Source organism: Polyodon spathula, chromosome 3 (assembly GCF_017654505.1).
Source record: "Polyodon spathula isolate WHYD16114869_AA chromosome 3, ASM1765450v1, whole genome shotgun sequence".
Classification (NCBI taxonomy): domain Eukaryota; kingdom Metazoa; phylum Chordata; class Actinopteri; order Acipenseriformes; family Polyodontidae; genus Polyodon; species Polyodon spathula.
In genome coordinates, this window is record NC_054536.1 from 90,913,298 (window position 1) to 90,927,704 (window position 14,407).

Consider the following 14,407-nt stretch of genomic DNA (forward strand, 5'->3'; position numbering starts at 1 on the left):
CCTTGATAGATTGTGACTTCCTCACAGGCTGAGACTGGATTTTTGAGAGAACAGCTTCGAAAGAGCGAGGATCAGCTTCAGGCTACAAGGCAGGAAGTGTCCATGCTGGCAGCAGAGCTGAGAGATGTTGTCAGTGTTCGAGATAGGACCATGTCTGACCTGTACACTGCACGCCTGGAGATAGATTCTTTGAAGAAGAGTCTTGGTGATGCTGAAGCAGAGTGTAAGGCTAAGGAAGGAATGTTGCAAAACATGAAAGCTATAGCTGAAAAAAATGAAAAGGTAAGTAATGTAATCCTTAAAGGTCATTTTCAAATAGTTAATACACACTATTGGAAATGTAACTGGGGGTCTGCTACAGTAGGCTTCCCTGCAGCTATTGCTCTGTTTGCTTATATATATTGTCAGTTTTAGAAGTATGTGCTGCGAGCTATTCAGGAATTAAATAACGTGTGACTGCTGTTCTGTTTATTTTACCATAGGAGGGTCCAGGAAAGAACAGTATGGTGGAACAAGAGCTGCGTAGAGAAGTTGAAGATTTAAAACTTCGACTTCAGATGGCAGCAGAACATTATAAAGAGAAGTACAAGGAATGTCAGAAACTTCAGAAGCAAGCAGTGAAGCTCACTGAACAAGCGGTGAGTGACTGTAAGAAAGTTCTGGCTTCATGTTATGCTTGTATGTACATGTGTCTGTAGTCCAGTCAGTACTGTGTTGATGGTTATGTTGCATCAATATTGATTAATTTGTTTTCTTAATTTGCCCTACCTGACTTTGAACCTGTCCTGGATGCTGGGATTTCCTCATTCAAGTCCCACATTGCATTTTAGCCCCACCTATAAGATTTATATAGACAGTGAGTAAGCAAAGCTTGCAGAGTCACTCCTTCATATTATTTGATGAGCATGCGAAAGTCTGTTCCCAGCACTCAATTATGCTTTAAAACCTGAGATAACAATGTTATATAGATAAAAGAACATAGTCTAGCCAGAATACCTTATGCATTGATCCAGTGAGTATGTAATTTAAATCATATGTCCTTTTATAGGAGTCAAAGAAAACTACAGTTGCATTTAGCTTTCAACCAACAGAAACAGCAGCAAATCCTGATACTGCTGGAGCAGTGAGCACTTCTGCAGGTATAACCATTTTCATTTCCTGTTTAGTTACCAATGGATGTATTTTATGTGTTTGAGAAACCTTATTGAACAAACTATTGACGCCATGTGTATAAGTGTGTAATGTCAAATTATCTTGTCTGTGAAGTAGGAGGCTTCAAATAGTGGTGTCAGTCCCCTTGAAGCAGTGTTTTATGGTTCTGTTTTTCAGTCACCCCAGCTTCATCTAATACTGTGCTTCACCTGCTCACTCAAGAAAAAACACAAGTAATGAATAAAGAAATGTCTGAAATAAACGACAAGTACAAAAAATACAAACAGATGCTGACTGTAAGTTAACACGTTATTGTATTTGAATTACTTTGCATTCATTATATTTAAAGGCTAGTTCATTGTGGGAAATGGATTTGAGATCGAATTTGTATCAACGTGTTCACAAATTATGATTTGACATGCTGTAATAATTAAGAGCTTACAATGCAAAAATTAAATGCATTACAATAGGTGTTTTTAAAATTGCTGCCAAAAAGTGCAACATGCTGGGGGTACAAATGTTACTCCTTCATAATATATCTGTCGGTTCATTTTGAATTAAAATGCTGCTGTGTTTGTTTAGGAGGAGAAAGAAAAAAGCAGTAGGTATGCAGATGACTTGGCCAGGATGGAGATGAAGTGGAAGGAACAGTTCAAAATAAACGAAAGCTTGAAACTGCAATTAGCTGCAGATGAAGATCGCTATCAGGTCAGTGAAACTTTAATAACATTACAGTGTGTGTTGAGCATTTGTAATCTTTAAAAAGGCAATTTGAAATCTTCTGTATATTCCTTGTATTTAATGTTGGCAGTTTTTTTTTTCTTTTCTTTTTGCTTAGTATAAATTGGAAATAGGATCAGACCATAAAATGGTAATAATTAGCAAATACAGTTTTTACATCACATAATCTAGATGTATTTGAAGCTCTGAAATAGTTAATATGATTTTTATAGGACTTTTTATTGCCTTGTATTGACCAAATGTATAATATGGAGTATCCCACATTTGCATAAAATTCTAAACAAATAATACCGACAAAAGGTAAAACTGAACCGAGTCGGCGTTTTCAGAAGCTCACACTTTACTGCATGTAGAGAGTTCATATTAACATACCTTAATTTTAATATGGTAACATAACTCAAAGGTTATGAGAAGACTTACCTGATTGCACTCAGTAGGCGTAACTGTGGCTTCACACTGTCTGGGTGATCAGATGTCTAGGGCTGTTTTCTTTTTAGGTTTGCCGATGAAAGACGCTGATTGTACTAGCAGGCATATGCAAACACTCGGCCTGTGTGACCTGAACCTTTTGTTAAGAAAAACAAATCCCAAGAAGTAAAAAAACTAGAATTTGTTTTTATATATATATATATATATATATATAATATCTACATATATATATATATATATATATATATATATATATATATATATATATATATATATAATACTATTAAAACAAACAAAACAATGTTATTGAGTCTGTCTTGTCTGTTAAATCACTCTGTGTTGACCCAATAAAAATGTAAATAATGATGTTAAAGTCCCTCACCAATGTGAAACTGCACTACAGCTGCAAAACAAGAGAAAGGGATACTGAGGACACACATCTGGAAGCTGCTTGAGATGCTGCTGTGAGCAGTTCAGTTTATTTTTTTATTAAGGTAGCTTCATTTACTGTGCATGTGTTAGGGGTGGGAATTGAGTAATTTAGTGCTCAAGTAACCAGACTGTATACACGACATGGTCCGCACCCAACAGCGGCACACACCCCCACACTATTGAAACTAGTGGTATGGTCCCACCCGGAACAATACAGATAACATGAATGCACAGGACCAGATGAAACAAAAGTCTGCCAACCTGAACTGACCGGGTCGCTACAATATATAAAACATACATTCATGAAGCGATATTATTAAATAATTTTACTCAAGTATTTTAACCCACCCCTAGTATTGAAATTCGCTTTGTTTGTCTGATTTATTGTTTTGTTTGTCTGTGTTGCTTCATTCTGTTGGCATATTGATAAGGCCCTTACATGTTAATTCAATCATGGAGTCATATATATTATAGCAACTGGTTAAATAAGCACACTAAATGAGAATTATGTGAATGTTTTTGGGGGGCTGGCGTCAGGCCTGAGTTAAAATGCTGCCACATATCTCCGTCACTTTGAAGCCAACATGTTGTTTAAATTATTTCAGTTTTGATAACCTTGAGTTACAGTTTTACTCAGACGTGACTTGCCACTTGCACAGGATTTGCCACTTACTGTATAACTGACCGTGGTGAATATGGGGCACCAGGAAAATACGCTGTCTTTTAATGCCATATTTTATTCTTTCGACATGTCTAATTATATAATACATTAGTGTGAGTGATGCAACAACACTGTATTGAGCTTAAAATAAAATTTTAAAAAGCAGATATATGTAATAATGGTATGTTCCATTCCATTGGCTGCAAAAATGTATTTTGGTTTTAAACTTTCATTTCGGTTTTGCCGAAAACAAATTGGTCAGAAATAGCTGATCATAACCAACTAATATTGCTTGCTGTGATTAGAACACCACATAAGTTCTAATTGTTTTTGTTTTCTTTGACTAATTAAGTCTCTTTAGGGACTAATCCATACTTGACATTTTTCTTAATGTACACTTTGTTCTCTCCCAATGTTTCAGAATTTAAGTTTATTGTATTTTTTTCATTTTCACAAATATTACTGTTTGCATTTTCCTGCTCACCAGCACAATCCTCGTGCTCTGCTGTCAATATCTTGCATATACTAAAGTCTGTATTCTGACTCGAATAGACAGTGACATAAGTGCACACTATTTGTTCTTGGCAATACTAGTATAAACAGACTGCTAAAACAAATAGGTAGAGAGAATTGTGTTTCCTGTAATTTTTCTCTGCTATAAAGCAAAGATAAAAAGCTAATTTTATACTATAAATTGGTCATGTGACAATGACACCTAAAAAACATGTGGGTAATACTTATTCTAACTTCTGATGTACTTTTAATGTAATATTTTTCATTCTATAAAAATAACATTAAATTGAACTATTGCTTTTAGAATCGAGTGGCTGAAAAGGGGAGGGAAGTGAATAAGCTAAAAGAAAATCTGGAATTGGTTTTTAAAGAGAACAGGAAACTAGAGGAGGTATGCAAATATTGAAGAATTGAATTTGCTGAAGTTCCATACTAGCCCTTTATATGTCCATGGCCTTTGCATATGAGAAGTTGGGGTTTAGGTTGCTTTGCCACTTAATAGTATCAGCAACAGATAAAAGCAGTCATAAAAAGGCGTTGTGAAATTCTCTTTGAACAAAAAGAGAGAGGTTCTTACTTCAAAATCTAATAAAATGTAAACAAAGAGGAGATTAAAGTAAAAGCTTTATGACTTTTTACAGACTCTAAAAAAGTGCATGTGACTTTGTATTGTAGAAAGATGAAATAGTGGATAAAATATGATTTGGATTGTTCTGGGATAAATACATTGCAAAGGATAAATACATTACAAAAGGTGTTTTCTTATTAAATCAGTAACACGTAAGTGTAGATTCATCTTGAAAAGAAAGTTACCATAGTACACATTGTAAAATAGTGAAAACTCACTTGCTTTTTTGTTGTGTTTCAAACAGGAGCTACAGAAAAAAATGGAAAGCCAACAAGAAAGAGTAACTGAAGGGCAAAGTTCCCAGGGTGCAATGCAGGTTGGTGTGACTCAGCCAGTGTTCCTGCAGTACCCGATTCCATACTTGCCAGAAAACCTGCCAGCCACTCTGGTAGCAGTGAGACCCCCTGAACTGCGCTACGGAAATCCCTATTCCACTCAGCACAAGAGAGGTGTGTTATTCAATAGAGAATCTTAATGTGCATGTGTGCGGCCTCATTACACACCTTTCTACAAGATTTATATTCAAAGTAGATTTTTGGGTGTTACTGGATGAACAAGCAACAGCTTTATTTCTCTTTTGCTAAATGTTTCAAATGTGCAATTGAGCGTAATGGGAACCATGCTGTTATTGCCTGGCATATCTTCATACGTAGGGGTAGATGTACTAAAGTGTTGTGCTTGTCTTAATAGTTTAGTTGCAAACGAGTCGGAAGTCTTGGGTGAAATGTACTAAACAGGCGCAATGCTATTTGCGACTTTAGGAAATGTTTTGTAGCAGCAGTTTTTCTTTGCAGTTCAACCTGAATATGCAGCAGTGGGTGTTCCTGCATAAATTTGCAAAAAGGGGGTGGAGATAGTGCAAGTCAGGGTTCTCAAATATTAGTGAGATGTACGAAAGCTGCAGACAATTGTCACGTACAATTGCGTCCATTTTTGGCATTTCCCAGTCTGCCTTTTCTTGTGCATTGCCAGTTGTGCTCAGTACATTTTTGAGGCGAACAGCAAAATACCTATTTTTCCCTAAAAAGAGAGCAATAGGCTGCACACATGTCCGCTAACACCTCAAGCTCATTCTGAGCATCTGTATAGGAATAGGAAACAATTATTTTATTAATGTGCAAGTGGTTTGTAATTGTGCAGAAATGCACGGTATACATTGGGCTTGTAGGCTACTCATGATAATACGAGTTTGTGGTGTAATGCTGAATTTGTTGCTGGTCCCTTGAAATTCGTATTAACGAGAATTGACTGTCCTCCTGTAAGTAAGTAAGTATCATAACTTGTCAATGCAGCATCATGTTCTATTTTGTGTTAATTGTCTAGGCTGCCAAGTTAATAATAATAAATCCCCCCTTATCCTTCGGGCATGCTCTGCTGCAGCAAACTACAACTCCGCTCCCAGTAATTATTTGAACAATGGCGCATGACTCTTGCAATGTATGATGCTAGAGATCTCACGAATTCCCTTAGTACATACGACAAAATGTTCACTTTGTGTCACAAAGAAAATGTAAATTACGGTATGTTTGCTCTGCGAATGGCCCATCGCAGTACACCTAGCCCATAGTGTTACATATATAAACTGCATTTATGTAGTTTATATGCAGATTTTTTTTAATGTCTTTGTCTGAAGAATTTAATGAAAGGTGTATCAGGTTTTACATTCTTTAAAAAGAAAGGGACAAGATCAGTATTCCTTTTTCTGTTTAGAAATGTTTATACAATGTATATTATTGTTTAAAACATATATAGGATAGATTTGATTAAACTGCATTTATTGATAAGGCACAACAATTAGACAAACCTGGTACATTTAATATTACATTTAATTTAAATACATTTTTTTTTTAATTTTGTTGCCGAGTGATAAAGTCTGCTCAACCTGAAATATAAATCTGTATGTTTAAAAGCAAATCAAATAATCCTTTTAACATTACATATGGCAGTGCTATTAATCTTTAACTACAAATAACTACAAAAATAAATATACATACATCAGTTCTAAAATTGTATTACTATTAGAATTATTTATAGAGGTTTTATTTTTAATAAAGTTTCTCATCTAAATTTGATTATGTTACAAAAGCAGTATGTGGTAATTGTGTTTCATGTTTCTGATTTGTATTTCTTTCATAGATGGAGCAGATGTTACATTTTCTCCAGACCAGATCCACAGACCTCCCGTTGGAGCCCCCTCCTGGGACGACAACGTGGTTTGCATTCAGCCAGCACGCAACCTGAGCAGGCCTGATGGACTTGAAGATCCTGAAGAGCTCAGCAATGTAAATTATACTATTCTCTTAATCCCTGAACGGAATACATTCTTCAAGTACCCAAAACCAGCAGCACCTGTCTGCTAAATCTTAGGCAGGGAAGAGGCTCGGGTGAAAATCAAGATGTACTTGTTAATTTACAGAAAGGTCTAATTAAAAGTGGTTTGTTTTCCTGTGCTAATTAGTCAGCACGAACCTTGTGCTGGTTAGGAGATAGCTCACATTGGGCTATGAAAGGATGCACTATATTTAACTGCTTAAATCTCACGCGATTCGTCTGGTCTCTAAAATAACACATGTACGTAGTAAAAGCTTAGTGCTTGGCCAGGAATACAGCAGTATGGTTTTTATTAGAAATAAACATCCAAAAAGCTTTCATACTAATGCGCATCATGTAATTAAGCAGTTTATAATTATATTTGTATTTTAACTTTTTGTAGATCTTTAATAACTGCCAAACAGAAGACTGTAAAGGTTTAAAACGAAAGCCCAGCATGATGATTCCAGTTATAATTGTGCCAGCAGTGTAGCTAATTGGTACTTTTTTAGGTTTATGTTAATGTGAACAAACACCAATCTGCTTAATGACAGTATTAACTGGTTGACGTTAAAGCAGCTTTCATGTTACACTGGCAAGCAAAAAAATGTCTGTTATAGATACAGATTCAAGTCCTCACCAGATGTAGTCTACATCCTAATAAATTTACACCTCCAGTATTCAGTTTATAACCACACATGAAGTAAGTCTTTTGATCAATGTGAGAACCATTAGCCTATGCTTTGTCTGACCACGCAAAATCAGACAATGTGTTGCTTTAATGTTAAGTGGTCTCTTTGGCATTTAGGATTTGCAGATTCTTTCTAGAATCCTATAATGTACATAAATATTTTTACTGGGGCTTATTAAGTAAGAGGATTTAAAACACTTACATAAATGAAATTGCTTAGGATGGTGCACTGTGATGAATAGTAAGCCGATCTGAAGCAGTGCCTGCAGCTGACTCAATACATGCGTTCCCTGGTTACCACGCTAGGGTCGTTTGTGCACCTGCTTTGGGGACCTGAGGATAGGCCAGTGTAGTACGCTGAAAACACTCATGCAAAAAAACACTTGGGAGTGTTTTTAGCGTACGTTCAGAACACACTACTAGGTCACGTTCATAACACTCTACTAATATGTTCAAAGCACTCCCCTAGTTACTTTCAAAACACTAACGCTCAAAACACTTTATACTACATTAAGTTTAAAGCATTTACGTACATTTTTACAGGTATGTTATGTTTGTATTTCCCCAAAAGTTTTTCAGCTAAAAGGTAACTGAATTAATCAACAACTATTTACTAATGGAAACTGTAACTGTACCAATGTACTGAATATCAAAATACGAAGCAAACAAAATAATTACCAAAGTTAACTATATACACATTAAAGAAAAACACAGTGCTACATCCAGAAACGCACGCACGAGTACAGTAAATTGGAATCTATGGCTAACGGGTGACCTTATTTCAATCATACTGGTTTATGTTATTTTGCTTCAAAAACAACAATCATTCTCAAGGGATTACAAAGTTTCTTGCTATATAACATATTTTGAATAATTTTTTATATCATTTTTTAATGAAAAAAATCCAGAATGACATTTATATTTAATCTCGTTTTAGACATTTAATTATTACACACACGGTTTACACATGTGTAGAAGTAAATATATATAGGTTACTAACAAAACACATTGAAATAAAACATATGCTAAATGTATTAATATTTAATAATTAATATATTTAAGCAGTGATTAGAACATACGGTATATGTACATATGAAATTGATTTGATTATGTTACAGGGGAGTGTTTTGAACGTGAATTAAAAGTGCAGCAGAGTTTTGAAAGTAAGCTGATTATATAGAGTTATCAACTCGAGTGTATTATACTGTGGAGTGTTTTGGGCGTCCTACACTGTGGAAGGAAAGATTAAAAAAAAAAGTTAACAGAAATTTTAAAATAGTCAAATAAAACTTGGGCTTTAACTGGTAAGACACCCAAAAAAATAAACCTACAAAAAAAAAAAAAAAACCTTTCAGTGCAGTTCGGCAATTTCCCTCCTTCCTGACTCCTTCTCAGATTGATTTATTTGTTCTGAATACTTTAAACCCACCCCAACTACTGAGTGACAGCACACATTCATACATTTCTATTGGAGGATTGTAACACGTGCAAGATTTAAAACGAGATTACAATTACTAGACATCAAGAATTGTTCTTGCTCGCGAGATTTAAAGCTACCATATATAACAGTTCCATCATAGGGAGTATTAACACGCTTGTTGAATTTAAAACTAATTTAAAAATTCTGTTGAAATGTAAAAAAAAAATGCCTAAACACACAAAACCCCCAGAAGAATATGACCGTGATCATAAGGATTTCGTTGTGAAAGACAGCAAAGGAAAGAAGGTACAATTGAAGTGTGCAAGCACTTTTGAGTTCTGCATATTGCCAGAAAAAAGATAATTGGAAAGTAACCAAAAACAATAATTTTGTACAGTATATAAAACGCGAAAGCCCCGAACAAAAACCATAACTTGAAAATAGCTTAAAACAAAGCAATGAAATGTAATTAATTATAACTGAAAAACAGAAGCCTTAAATGTAGCCCATGTATTTAACCCGCCTGTGCAGAATGTTCCTCTGCTGTGCCTTTCAGCCAAACCATTCTAGTGACTTTGCATTCAGAAATCTTATGTATTCTTACCAAGCCAAAACATAAATAAAAACTAACATTTAAAAAAAAAAGTTAAATAGTTGCTGTGAGGACCTCTGTTTATTCTTAATAGATAAGAAAAAAAACGAACAAGGGGCTCTTAAAGGGGATACATTGTGTGCAGGAGCTTTCATCATGTTTATCATCAGGTTTCCCCTATCCCCATTAGTATTTGCAGAATATTTCACATGAAAGACACATACAGGCAGAAAGAGAGGAGTCATCTGGAGGTACATTTCTATGAGTATCTGCACAATGATCCTTATCAGTGCCTTCTGCAACAGTTTATGTGCTGTTAGTGCTCGTGAAACTAAAGCACTGCTGACAAAGCTGATGAGAGCAAGCAACCCAAAAGGGCAATTTAGCCGTGGCATGTGGCAGGCTTGACTGCTGATAACTGAATCAACCGGATCCCTCAGAACTGACCTGTGGGAAGCAGGCCGCGTTCTTTCTTTCAAAATTAAATTGATGTACATTGAAGAACATCCCTTGACAGATTTTCCGTTAGCCAGAATGGATTTAGAATTTGTTGTTTTATTAATAGATGAAATAGCAGCCGTATCAGTCCAGCGATGACGGACAAAGAGAAGGAGACGTGATACCTTTTTTATTGGATTAACTATATAAACAGTAATTAATCACAGGATTTCAAGACCTCAAAGGTCTCTTCAAGTAGGAAAGAGAGATTATTGTTTACATTGTCGTTTTGTTATAGTGGTTATTGTGGCATGTAAGGGATTGCAGGTTATTTTGTAAAACAGTTTTGGTGTGGCAGGAAAAGTAACCATAGCTAAATATAAACCATTTCTTCAACTGTTTGCTTAAACGTATAAATGTACTGTATGGTAATTCATTGGTTGGAGTGTTTATTTCATAATTTATATGAGTGCTGTATTATAAATCGAGGAAATACTCTTACCCCGTCGGATAAGAAGCCCAGTCCCCCTATTAGCAGCATAATGGAATGACGCGCCACATCAGGTTATTAATTTATTATTTTTTAGTTTGTGTGATTTTCTGAGAGCCTTACTTTAGGGACCAAAACAAAATTTAGGGGGTTTGTGTTTTGTTTATTTTTATTACAACACAATTTATAACTAGATTGGCATCTTCAGGGTTTTTTTTTTTTTTTTTTAAATAACCTTAAACTGTTTAATGACATCTGTGATAAGTATTAGTTGTATTGGAGATTTTTAAATTGCAAGGTTTCTATGCACTATGACTGTAATTCAAAGACAGATAAAATAACTGTAAACATGTTATATTGCAGCATTGTGGGTATGTTTGATGTAAACTATCCAAAGGCACTTAATTGATATCCGTTACCTAACAAATTGTGGCCTGGATTCAATTAAAATATGCTGCACAGTTGATGATTATCTGCCCATATCGGCCGATACAGATAGAGAGTGCAGGTAAGCTATTGTAAACGACTAGAACAAGACATAGGGCCTATATTTTAAACATTTATATTTTTAAATTTTAAACTATTTTATAATTATTGATGGTAACAAATGAACAGATCACTTGCTTGTTGTATTTGACAAAAGAGGCATTGTTTACTTGTTGCATTTACTTCAGAACAGACCAACTTAGTAGTGTATTGTTTGGCAGCAATTTATATATTTGATTTACAACATAAGCACACAAAAATAACATTTTGCATGTGTACTAGTAAAAACACTTAACTTCTACCTATACTGTACATTTAAAAAAATAGAAGTCTATGCAGTGTCAACTACAGCATCTGTTAAATTATTTTAAGCAGCACAACTTAAATTGTCCACATAACCAAAAAAAAAAAATATTACATTTCCGGCTACAAAAGTCAAGCAAAAGACGGCACAGTAATCAATTCCTGCTTCAAAACGCCACCGCTAACACCTGCAACCAATGCAGATTAAGAAAGACGAACAACAATTACAAACTGTCATTTTGAAGTACATTATTAGTAGGAGTAGGAGTAGTAGTATTGCTATTATTAACTTAAACCATCAGTGTTATTTAGAATTTAGCTTAAAAACAAAACCTCAGTTAATTCATCGTTGGATTTAGTGTCACATTAAGTCTGTTCTGCACACAACTCTCTATCCTATTCAGAGATTAAAAAAAACAAAGTTTCTTTTTGCAGTGTTGTGGTGTAAAGGCTTCTCCCTCTTTCCACAGGATGTGGGGGATGCTGAGACTGTGCAGTCTGCAGCCAGTGACACAGGGCTTTCCCTGCTTCAGGATCGCAGGGCTCGCTTCTGCTTTGATTCGAGGTAACTGGCTCTTTCCCTCAATGTAGGTCTTTATCTGTTAGATTACTCTTGATAATCACAGGCTGCAGTGCTGATTTAGGGTACTACTATTTGTTCTTGCAGGTGTCAGTAGATTGAATGGCTAATAAACATGTTCGGGTGTACACTGACAGGGAATTGATTTATATCAGTAATATTGGGAATATTTAGCCTTATAATTATTTAAAAGTTTAAATACACTGCTTGTATTTAGGTATTAATGTACTATTGGTTTCTGGTAAAAAGAACCCTTCTGTATTTGTATTGTACATTTGAACTGCTAGCTAAGTTATTGTGTATTCATTTCTTTTTCAGCATTGATATTCATAAGAAGTGCCCACTGTGCGAGGTCATCTTTCCTCCTAATTATGACCAGAGCAAGTTTGAAGAGCATGTCGAAAGCCATTGGAAAGTGTGCCCCATATGCAGTGAGCAGTTTCCGCTAGACTTTGACCAGTGCGCTTTTGAGAAACATGTGCAGACCCACTTTGATGGAAATGTTTTGAACTTTGATTAAAAGGGAGAATAGTTTAGTGTTTCTGCTAAAATTGGTAGGAGGAGAAGATGCTGTACTTTGCGCATTTGCAGTGTGCTTTACACTGTAAAAATAGTGAAAATGCCATGAGTGTAATCTCATAGTGTAGAAAAGAATGTTGCATATGCCCCGCCCCCCCCAACAGCTTTGAACTTAACTAACATCTTGCATGCGTTTATTGTTTACCAGGCTGAATATTTAGGGCATAGAATAAGATGTTATAATGAGAGTAGTGTATAGGTATTTGGGATAAACTACATAACTTATAAAAGAGAGAGTGAGACTTAAATGGTAATATTTACAGGACACATGAACACTGCTGTTAAATATACATGGCTATACTGAGTAAGATCAAGTATATTCAAATTATTTTGGAGGAAAATGAGGCATTCTTTAGGATTCTACTCTGAGGAGGTCATAGGCTTCTCAATGTAATAATCTAAATGTTCCTGCTGAGTTGACTGCTGACACTGATATTAAGTTATTTGCAGCACCTAGGGTATAGTTTTACAGTGGTAACAAACATGCTTTGGTCAGTTCTATTTTAAATGTATTGTTTTGTCATTGATTTCTATCCACTTATTGTTGCTTTGATCATTTTATGTTTAAACTGTTTGTAATAACTGAAGTGTATAAAGCAGTTTTTGCATTTCATTATTTTCCTTATTAATGGACTGCATTTGATCCCCAAAATAAATACATTTAGCTTTGTCCCTTTTTTTGTTTTTTTTTGTACAATAATAATGATGTCTAACGGATACGTCTTTCTCAAACAAATCAAAACCTTTGCACTTTCTTCAGAAAAGGACCTCCAGGACGGCTTATGTAGAAGTGGATGTGTTATTTCTAGTCACGGTGCTCCAGAAGTAGTTACTAAGAGAGTAAAACTGGGTTGCACAAGAGTGGACTGAAAGATGAGTTACTATTGCCAGATTAACCTATGGAAATGAGGTAAAGCGTTCAAGTTTCCATACTGGTAGATTTTTTTTTTTTTTTTTTTTTTAGTGCGGAGGTAAGTGTCAACTGTAAATAAACTGAGTTTATCAAAATGTTTCTTAGAAAACAGTGTATCTATTACGGCTCATGGGTAAAGTTGGTAAATCTATAGATTAACCACTAAATGTGTAGATTTACCAGCTCAGCGGTCAATGTGTAAAATAACCAGTATGTGTGTAGATTTACCAGTTCAGCTGTCAATGTATAAAATAACTAAGGATACAGTAGTTAATGCTACAGCATTTGAGGTGAATTCGGAAATAAAGTAACGTCAGGGAGCTTATAGGAGGCTGTGTGGTCTGATGGTTAAAGAAAAGGGCTTGTAATCGGGAGGTCCCGGGTTCAAATCCCAGCTCACTCGCTGTGACCTTGAGCAAGTCACTTAACCTTGTGCACTGTCTTGGGTGAGACGCTGTTGTAAGTGACTCTGCAGCTGATGCATTGTTCACACACACCCTAGTCTCTGCAAGTCACCTTGGATAAAGGTGTCTGCTAAATAAATAATGACAAAAAACATTTTACATACTGTACTTGGGTAAATTAATTTATAATTTATTTCTTTTTTACTTGGCTCTTTGCAGGCACGCTAACTCTTGCATAGGTTCTTATCTTAAACACGGCCTTTTGGGAAGATTTATATATATTTGTTTTAGTGGGAGTTATTCTTGGCTCACTGATAAGTGAGGCAGTAATTGTGTGAGCTGTGCTTATTTTTTAAATATTTTATATAAAATACACAATTAAATATTTTAATTGCATGTTTACACAGATAACCGTGAATACTCAAATGAGAATAGATAGTATCTCACTTTGGTTTCAATTTGGCAAATTTATTAACACTACTCTTAAAGATCACTCATCTCCAGTACAATTATTCAGAGAAAGTGGATATGTAACTAAATCTACTACAATGTTTCCCTTGTCTGCTGAAATTAAAAAATATATACTGTATGAGAATTAAATTCTAAATACTGAAATGCATTATTGTTCTTAATACCCTTAGCACC

The 14,407-nt window shown here is 35.1% G+C and overlaps 1 protein-coding gene across 7 annotated transcripts in view; it reads left to right on the plus strand.

Moving 5' to 3' along the window:
• Positions 1-13,115, plus strand: part of LOC121313638 (tax1-binding protein 1 homolog B-like) — a 31,880-nt gene extending 18,765 nt beyond the window's left edge. For 4 of the 7 annotated variants that reach the window (XM_041246370.1, XM_041246371.1, XM_041246372.1 and 1 more), the window contains 10 exons: positions 10-282; positions 483-638; positions 1,049-1,139; positions 1,330-1,448; positions 1,735-1,860; positions 4,233-4,319; positions 4,801-5,005; positions 6,693-6,838; positions 11,757-11,851; positions 12,185-13,115. In XM_041246370.1, the coding sequence (XP_041102304.1) occupies positions 10-282; positions 483-638; positions 1,049-1,139; positions 1,330-1,448; positions 1,735-1,860; positions 4,233-4,319; positions 4,801-5,005; positions 6,693-6,838; positions 11,757-11,851; positions 12,185-12,386 (1,500 nt within the window). In that variant the 3' untranslated portion in view covers positions 12,387-13,115. The remainder of the gene's footprint in view (positions 1-9; positions 283-482; positions 639-1,048; positions 1,140-1,329; positions 1,449-1,734; positions 1,861-4,232; positions 4,320-4,800; positions 5,006-6,692; positions 6,839-11,756; positions 11,852-12,184) is intronic. The other 3 variants (XM_041246374.1, XM_041246375.1, XM_041246376.1) reach the window with 3 other exon arrangements.
• The last annotated feature ends 1,292 nt before the right edge of the window (positions 13,116-14,407 follow it).